The following is a 10,157-nucleotide window of genomic DNA, read 5'->3' as shown; positions in this document are numbered from 1 at the left end:
CATTACCCCAACAAGTAATACGAGTATTCATAATCACTTTTAAAGGTGTTTACCTGCCATATCACACCAATCGCCTACTCGTATACTGCTATCTCTAAACTCACTATTATGATGTCATTATCTCTAATTTCACGCACGGACGCGCGACATCAATTCGTGGAACGTAAATATTTACACGTTCTACCAGGATGTATTTTCTGCAAATCAAACAATGGAAAGAAAGTAAACAAAGGATATATCAGAAACAATATATTAGTATGCATCATCTACCACTCCGTTTTTAAGATTGTCAATCTACTGCTAAATTTACCTACAAATTAATGAAACAAAGGGTAAACAAAGATGTATCTTACACTTTTAGAGATTATTTACATGTGTTTCAGCATGTTGTGAGCAACTCAAAACATATTCCTTTGTTATCAATCGACAGAATGCACTGTGTTATAAATTCTTAGCTATGTAGCGCCACCTCCAGGCAGGACGACTGCTCTTTAGAGATGGGCGTGACTGCGGGGGAGAGGGGGAAAAAAATCCGTGCATTGAGGTCACTTCCGTGATGGTTATTCATGCTGATGAGTCGATCGCGCTCCGCAGTGTCGTCTGCAAAGAAATGTTAATCACTGAACGATCAGGCGGGGGATGAGGCGGACGAAAGTATAGAGACTGAAGCACAATACTCGATGCCGGGCGAACGTTTCACAAGCGACGACATCACTTCTACATTACTGCACGACCACATAATGAGTTACGAGCGACTGTAACATGGCGGCTTCACTATCACAACTCTCTGTGCTCAGTCAAATTAGCGAGGAATTCCTCTTGTGCCAAGTCTGTTTCGAACGTTTTAGCAAACCAAAAGTGTTGCCATGTCTCCATAGTTTCTGCGAGGCATGTTTGTTGCGATACGCACCAGATGGCAGCCACACCATTCGATGTCCTCTGTGTCGCCAGGAGTCGGAACTCCCTGAAAATGGCGTATCGGGTCTGGCTGATAATTTCTTCATTCTAAATCTGTCTGATGTATTCACCCCGCGCAAGGATGAGGGGCCAAGGAGGAAGGCTGTGTGTACCATATGTGTCGGCCAGCAACCCGCCGAGGCACACTACAGATGTCTGGAATGTGTCGATTTTCTTTGTGATGAATGTGCCCCTTCACATGACCACCGAATTGCCCGTTTCACGAGGAAACATCACATCATCACAGTCCCGCCATCGGAAAACAAAAAATTGCTCAAGCGTGAAATTCACTGTGAGAAGCATGAGGGAGAAGCCGTCCGATTTTACTGCGAAACTTGCGCCGTTCCCATATGCCGCGAGTGTATACTCATCGAACACAAAGACCACTCACATACCTTTCTCCAAGATGAGGTGACCCGCCATAAAAACACCATCGACACGCTGATGAAAAATGTCCGCGATAGGATCGCCACTTTCGAGGAGGCCCTGCGGGGTGTGGATGAGGTGGAAGCTCAGCTGGAAGCCAACCGCGGCCAGGCCGAGTACGTCATAGAGAGGACTCTCCAGGACATCATGGCACTGCTCCGCAAACAGCAGCAGGAGCTCGGACATAGGTTAGGCCGTATCTGTCAGGGTCGCAAACAACAGCTCAACGCACACCGCAGGAGTTTGCAATCTGGATTAGATAACTTACTGAGTGGTTTTGACTTCACGGAGAAAGCCCTCGGTCATGGATCCGAGCTAGACATCCTGTCCATCAAAGACCAGGTAATCGAACGGCTACAGGGACTTGCCGTTGTCTCCCCACAACAAGATTTTACCATGGAACAACTTAGCAATCTGTACTTTGAGGCTAAGGAGAGTTCCGTTGACCATTCCCTCCCACAACTCGGTGAGATCAAATGTGGCGATAAGACCTTCAGCGAGTTGTCGCAAGCCACCGATACTAGGTCAATATGCTCCATTGATTCCACCGAACTTGACGATAGCTCCCTCTCAGAGTGTGCTCCAAAGTCACCCAAACGGACAGCCAAAGAATCGGTGCTAAAGAAGCCCCAAATCCTCTTCCACCTGAAGGACGAGACGGACGATGCCGGGGAGTTCGACTGGCCAAGTGGAGTGGCGTGTACCGCCGACGGAGAATACACTGCCATCGTCGATCGCGACAATGACCGCATCCAGGTGTACAATCGCAAGGGACGTTTCGAATGTAAGTTTGGCTCGAGAGGTCGTCAACCGTGTCAATTTGAACTTCCCCTGGACGTCGCCATCTCAGACGATGACGACCCTTGCGTGTATGTCACTGACGAATACAATCATCGGGTCCAGAAACTGACCCTCTATGGGCAGTACATCCTGCACTTCGGAGACAACGGCCTCTTTAAGCAGCCCTACGGAATAGCCCTTGCCACGGACGGCCGTGTGGTTGTCACCGACATCGGCAAGCATCGAATCACCATCCATGACCCCGACGGAAACCTTATGCACACTTTTGGTTCTCGAGGCGACGCCGATAACCAGTTCAACGAACCACGATACGTCACCATAAGTAACAATCGCATCATTGTCTCGGATCATTGCAACCATTGCATCAAGATCTTCGACTTCCAGGGTAACCATATCTGCACCTTTGGCTCCTGTGGCTCCAGCAACGGTCAATTCATTGGTCCGACTGGTGTCTGCACCGATCAGGAGGGAAATATACTGGTGGCGGACTGTGCTGACAGGCTACAACTCTTCTCTCCCGACGGACTCTTCATCCGTCATCTCCTGAATGAATCGGATGGTTTGAGTGGTCCTCTCGGTATGGCACTGGCCTCTAGCGGAGAGCTTGTCGTCACCAATCTTGGCACCCACTGTGTTAACATGTTCAGATATTCAAGCTGGGTTTGATAATCATGCAGCCATTGAAACTTGTGTCTGTCTGTATAATGTCATTACCTGATACCTTGGTTTAGTCATTATTCAATGAAATTATTAGGGAAACATAGTTATGGTAAATGATGTTTGAAGTTGTCTGAGGCGAAATTATTGTTTTATTCCGAATAATTTATCAGACATTGCGAATACAAACAATCTAATGTAATGCACTATCAAGACTGCCGTGTGAGTGACGATAGATCTTTGAGTGAAAATTTTAAAAGCAAACCACTTTTGAAACTATTTGTTTTTCATTACAAAAGCTGGTGGTGCTTACCATGTGTGTATCTGAAAGATTCTTCATTTCAAAATATGACAGTAAACGTCTGCTTGGAAAACATAAAACTTTAATCACCATTACGCACACAAGGTATTTACAAGCAGTTCGCCAGGCATAGAATTTTTGGAAACCTAAGGGGAACATGTGTAAAGTTAAGGCTTATTATGAAGTCTCTCTATTTGTGACAAAGAAACAGTTCCATTGTTACAATGGCACCCGCCATCCGAAGAGAAACGATTTGTGCAATACACATCTTACGATCATTGCCATTTTCTCTGCGTAAGAGATAGAATGGTAGTCAGAAACAGAGAATTATTGACTATTGTAGCGTATATAGCTTGGACAATATGTTTGCACGAACTAGTGACACTGTTTTCGCAAGCAAGAGTAAAGCAAATTATTACTGCTACCGCAAAGAAAGCATACAGATGAGCGCATTTTAACAGAGCTCATTATAGGTGCTAATATCATTGTTAAGTGCAGTATAAACTTGTTATAAAATCTGCCTCTATAACTGCAGCCATAGACTTATTTTTTGCACATACATAGAAAATGTTGATTTTAGCTTTTATCACAGCCTTCCGTATATATATAAAATGCAGCATATCTATTTAAAGAGCTTTAAATGTATTATCTGCTGCAAATGGCACTGTTGTGTTCTTTTCGCTGCAAATCTCATGCATTCTTTTGTTGTTGTTTTGTGGCATGTTTATGATTGTTATTCTCAAGCTTTGAAACGTATTCTGCGATTGTCCTCTCAGAATGATTTCACTCGGAGGATCCCGGTTGATTATAGATCACACTTGATTCAGTTCGTATGCAAGAAAGTTTCTTGAAGGCGTTAGGGGCCAATGAAGGGTTTGCAATTTCACGTTGTATACTTTTTAATTTCTATAACTGCTCAGGATGTTGCTTAATAAAAAGGCATACTCTGAAAATATCTAGACCCTCCCCCCCCCCCCCCCCACACCCCACACACATAGTATACAGGGGCCCCTGCTGCGTACTGCCCTGATTTCATTATGCGATATACAGCCCAGATGTAATAGGCCGGGATGAAGGCTATCTCATTAATTATTCATACCGCAGCAAGTTGTGTGGTTATTAATCTGTATGCACTGTATCCACGTGAGGCATTATGCAAGTATTCACTTTCATACTTAAAGCCTTGTTTTGATAATCGGTGAAAAAAAAGATCTATGATGTAAGCAAATATATATATAGTGCGCTGCCAGAATCTACAAGCCAAAATAACATATGCGGCTCTCGAAATAGAATGACATCGTGCGTTGTCTATTCAAGAAAGCACTTGAACCACTTAAGGTCCAGGAGTGTAACATGATTGTATAAGCTCCTACGCTGTACCTTGTAATCAATGTATATCACTGTATCTTTTTTTAAATACAAATTTTAAGTTAGCACATCTGTCCTTTTGCACCTCTGAACAGTCACACCTATGAGTGATGACGCATCATACCTATAACCACTGTAAGGTATTTCATTATCGCTGTGTTGTGGTGAAAACCTCACTGTTTGCAAATCTGCGAGCAGTAAGATGGGAATTCTATCAAGTTGGAGGTCGACGCTATGAGAAAGTTAGGGAAAAAAGCTCCACATTATTTCATTTTCTTTGTGTGCGCTGAGGACGAATTCATTCCCACGTTTTGCCCCGAGTAGCATGACTCATTCTTTATACTGAGGTATACAAACGCTGGAAATCTCCCAGACCGTGTAGCCCCGAGGTTTTGGAGTATGTTTCCCTCCATTCACAGACTTCGCTTTGTCATCCAGACCCATTTCAATTCACGGCTTCTACTAGCCAGAAATTTAACGCTGTACTCCCTCCTCCCTCCCCCCCCCCCCCAAAAAAAAGTATACCCACAGGATTGAGTGTAAATATACACAGTCTGTGAGTAACGTGATTTTTGCTTGAGCAAATAAAGTCTCTGAGCTCATCCTCAGCAAATACTAACAATTTGTGCGAGTACCATTGTCATTCCCTATACCCCCCCCCCCAAAAAAGAATCCAACAGGAAGTTCGCAAGATAACAGCTAATGTATCAAAGCCATTTAGCTTAAGATGTCATTCCAGGATGGAAGAAAAAATTAGTCATAGTTGACCTTGACTCTAGGTGATGATGATACTGAAACGTTCTGGCAAGAGCACGTGACATTAAATGGCGAATTACAATAGCATTATCTGTCGCCTAAAAACTGATCCGTTGTTGCCAGCGGCTCTCAAACTTAGGCAACTTGTAGTGTGTTAAACTAAGAACAAGTTAGTCACTTTTTACTAAATTGGTACCTTAAAGGTCCCACGTTAATACCTATTTGTTCAAAATCTGCGATTAAGCAGAAAAGGAAAAGAGCATGACGAATTCACGGGCGTATATAGTGTGAAAGGAATGCCTATTTAAACCCTTTGTGTCCTTCGGGTGCCGATTGGCGCGGAAAACCTCCATAGCGATGCACACACTGTCCAAAGTCCCTGGCACAGATTGCGTTAACGAGTGAGATGAATAGATGCCTAAGAGGAAATACTTCCATTGTATTGTTAGACTTGCTCACTCTTGAGTGGGAGAAAATAACAGCACAATCAAACGTATAAGATATCGACAGTGCTTGCTTGCAGCTTCTTCATTAATGGAGGCAATTTACCCAAAAAAAAAAATGACATTTCCTCAAAGAATACATGAATAGCTCGAAACGTATCCCTAAAAATTAGTGATATCCTCATTCAATGTAGAAAGCATTGATAGATTATGAACAGCTCTCTTAATGAGGGTTTGCTCTTCTGCCTTCTTTCTTTATTCACCCCCTTCTCTCGCCTCTCATCTCTTCTCTCCATTCTTCTTCTCCCTTCTGTATCTCTAGAAGTATGATATAATTAGCAAGGAACTGATAGATTTTGTCTCTTAAGACGGATCAGCCAATCACGAGCTATAACTATTCTTAGGAAATCTTACTTGGCTCGGAGGCCCCGGATATGTCAACAGTAGAGATTTGCCAGGAATTCTCAAAATAATCCCTACTTATAGCTACTTCCCTGAATGGTAGCTCTAATCACCATTATGTCTGAAGGACATCAAAGAAACCAAATTTAGCAGCTTAGACTAACTGATTGCATACTTGGGGACAAACGCCATGCAAAGAGTACTCATTGGGTAGTGTGATCGAGTACTGTAACTACGCCAAAAATGAGTTATTAATATAATGCGGCTTGAAATTGCGGCGTCTAACGACGCGTCGTTAGGATCTGTAAAAGTTATGTGTACCTCGTACCTGATCAGCACAGAATCAACCCTATAGCATTAGCATCTACTATGCTGATTGCTACGATACTATCAATGAAATACAATGTATTTCCGTAATCAGAACACAGCAAAAGAAGAAAAGTAAACAAAGCGATCGCTGACACACTTATGATATCAGTATCAATTGTGTGCGTAAGATGTTAGTCTATCAACGCTGTGTCCTTGTGAGGTCAGAGAGATGACGAAACAATAGGAACAACGGTCAATGGTCGACGTGAGTTTGGCGAATGGAATGTTGACTCACATCTTTTCAATTATTATTTTTGATAACACCACCCCCTTTTTCTCTCTCCCTCTCTAAATCCAATCCTCGATAGGAAAACATTGCTATGGGAGAAATATTCAATTGACCTCTCGAGGAACTATATCTATTGGATGTGTGATTTGGTTCTACTTTAATTATGATGAAATTTTTCTCGTCGTAGTGTGTTTCTTTCAAACCTAAATGTTTCAAATAGCGCCGTAATTTTTGATCTGGAAATTTTGGCCATCGGAAGTTCTGCAAGCTTGGTTTAAGTAAGAGGGGTGTGTTAGGGTTATTTGTACCTGATAAACAATGACTAACGACTGCAAATTGTTGCTGTTTAGGTGGTGATGTGAGGAGAGGTACCTGGTGCGATGATGATGACTAAAGTGATCGTGACAAATGTTGATGGTGTCCCTGAAACCGTCATATTGTTCTTAAAAAACATAATAAATAAATGCTTTCTCCCCTTTCAATCCAAATATATAGTTATCACTTCCATTTTATATGTTATCTGCTAGATAATAGTTTGGAATTAAATATCAAACAAAGCGTTCGATATCGACTTATGAATCGGCAGGGCCTCGTATTAAAAAAAAATGTTGCGTGACTTTCAATGCCACGTTGCATCATCTCAAGGTCGTGTAGAATAAATTTCAATAAAGAAGCATACATGAGGCAGTTATTGGATTATTAACATTATTTTCCAACAACAATATCAGCCTTATGGTTCATGGAATAATAGAATGGTATACCTTGAGTGGTTCGACAGGGCCTATTTTAATAACACAGGATGCTTAGCCTCATCTGAACGCATCATTGCACTTCCAAGATGATTATCATACAAGAAGAACCCGCTAATTATGGAATTTTAGATCAGGATGTAAAGGTCTCGGTAATGAACATTTCTCCCTCTAAATTAGCACACCCTAGCTTTCCGAGAAGTCCATGTGATGATCACGTTGTGTATCATATTTGTTTTGAATAGCATAACCAGGCCCAGTCCACAATTACATTCACGTTAGCAACCATCAGATATAGTCGGCGGCGTGTTTGATCTTGAATGAAGCTTAACGACCTTATATAGTGGCTTTTAATGAATATGGGGAAAAGTGTTGCTGTTTCATGTCTTCAAAAATCCACGAATGTTTATTTACACCTATCAAGGAGGAATTATCAAAAGGTTTGAAAGAATAATGAAATCAAACGGTGAAGCTTAACCAAACAGTGATTTCAGAATACAATTACAATTACAAACACTGGCTGGCTTCTAGTTTCATCTTAACGCCGTGAAAGATGACTATTCTTTTTACACTCTACAGTATACGTGATCAGACCGTTAATTTCTTTTTTCATCTCTCTCACTTCACATAGCTCATACATTGTAACCGAGAAAATATATTTTATAGATACATCATATCGAGCGGGACAATTTAGACTCTCACAACAAACATAAAGGCAAAGTTAATAGCCTATTGTGTAAATTAAATCGCGCGAGCCCAGGCAGAAAATACGATGTTGCCTATAATACCGTAGATATAGATATTCGAATCTGTCAGATTTATCACAAATTCTTAATCTTTGAAACCACCCAATATGCTACATGAAATAGTGTTGAATCCCCGGTGTTGAATATTGATTGATCGGGATGACAATTGTGTTCATATGATACGTGTCATGTAGGCCTACATGTAAATCCTTCCCGTATGTGACGAAGTGAGGAGCATGCACGGTTGCAATGTCTAAAGAATCTTGCTTTATTACCCACATCAAAACGACACCATTAGAACTCCAGTAGCAACATATCAGTGCAAGGGTGCGTCGCATGCGGCTGCCGTGTGCCATGATACAGAGGGAATATCAACGCTATTTGATTTCCTACCTCCCCACTGTGTTCGCTATGAAATAATTAGAGGTCTCATTCCAATCATTATTGGCTGTTGGTAGCGGTACAGTGCATCCCCCCCCCCCCCCTTCTCCCCCAGCAATGTTTCTATGTATCACATCGAGCGACGCCATTTCGATTCGACGATCGCGTATTGTAGTACACTGTACATGTCGCCTCTGCGACGAATACAACGAATCGAAACCGAATCGCGTCGCACAGCACGGGAAGTCCATTGAAGAAGAATGGGGCCGCATCTCATATCCTGAAATTACAGGAGAACGCGATGACGTCGCCTGCGAGCGTCACGTGATCCTTATTAAAATGCAGTGTCATTTCGTACGGGCGAAAGCCCGTTGCGTTGGATCTCAGTGTACGTGTATACATCGTTGACGCTTTCTGAATCTGTTGTGTGTATAAACGTTCCTCATAATGTGGTCCCTCGCTTGTGAATATTTGTATGCATACCATTAGAACTTGTCATTGACATTGCGTTAAAATGCAATGCACCGTGACAATTACTTCAATTACTTTTCTGTTATATTCTGAAACGCCTAGTTAAATTTCAAACCGAATATTTTAATAATTTCTTGAGCCTTCATCGCAAATGTTTCAGATTACAAAGAAAATTAGAGGAGATAACTATACCATTTTTGACTAGCTATATCTGAGAGACAGCTGAAGAGGTGTATATCGTTTAGAATAAATTCCACGAATATTAGTACGTTTGATGTTGGACGATAATATTATGTTCCTTGTTAGAATTCTTCGAGTTAGGACTATACTCATTTTAAAACAAACGTTACTATGACCAATTTCTGAGATGATTGTATCGTCACAATGTTTCTTGTATCGTATTCTCAACATAGCCACAATATTCTGCTAGCCATCAAACAAAAAACATAAAGATATCAGATTTATCAATGCCTTTACAATATCACTAAGCTATATAAATCTCATGGAAAATTATGCTGACTGTAATTGATCGTGCAGTCAACGAAATTTTTGTGTAATGTACATATATAACAATAGGCCTAATGATGAAGAGATTCTATAAATGATTTATGCACGCATTAGACGAAAAATCCTGTCTGTAAATAAAACTCTTATATTGTGAGAAAAATTTAGAATACGATATAAAATCACAGCAATTTATGTAGAGTATAATTTATCAACACAATGTTCTTTTGTTGCATGTAGTTGACTAGATCTATGGAGAAATCATCGGGGGATTTTCAAGCAGAAAGTGTAACGGATGCGGATATGTAAAAATTGTGAATGGAAAGAAAATGTATTGAAATATATTTTTATAGAAACCTGTACATAAGTAATACGCAGAGAAAACGTTGTCTGTCTCTTAATGTAATGTATCGTCTGCAATAGAGCCTGTGCATCATGTTATCCGGTTATCGGTGTCCTAGAATCCCTATGTAAATCATTATAAACGCAAACCAGTGTCAGAGGAAGAAAATACAATAGCCGGCATTAGCTACATCCAGTTCAGCGTAGTTGGCTATTTAAGTGATGAAAAATCATGTTCTTGTGTGTATGGTCATA

The 10,157-nt window shown here is 41.2% G+C and overlaps 1 protein-coding gene across 1 annotated transcript; it reads left to right on the top strand.

The window, feature by feature from the left end:
- The first annotated feature begins 655 nt into the window (after positions 1–655).
- Positions 656–4,105, top strand: LOC139739898 (uncharacterized). Its single transcript, XM_071650499.1, has one exon. It carries the CDS (start codon positions 763–765, stop codon positions 2,848–2,850), a length of 2,088 nt encoding a protein of 695 aa, XP_071506600.1. The 5' UTR covers positions 656–762; the 3' UTR covers positions 2,851–4,105.
- Positions 4,106–10,157: the final 6,052 nt, after the last annotated feature.

This window comes from Diadema antillarum, unplaced genomic scaffold, assembly GCF_040938485.1.
Source record: "Diadema antillarum isolate AM-2024a unplaced genomic scaffold, OU_Dant_1.0 seq00000821_RagTag, whole genome shotgun sequence".
NCBI classification, from domain to species: Eukaryota; Metazoa; Echinodermata; class Echinoidea; order Diadematoida; family Diadematidae; genus Diadema; species Diadema antillarum.
Note: the sequence above shows the minus strand (reverse complement) of the source record. Positions and strands in the feature narration are given on the sequence as shown.

What these genes read in the sequence shown, in the direction of transcription:
- LOC139739898 (XM_071650499.1), top strand. Translation starts at nt 763, where the DNA reads ATGGCGGCTTCACTATCACAACTCTCTGTGCTCAGTCAAATTAGCGAG.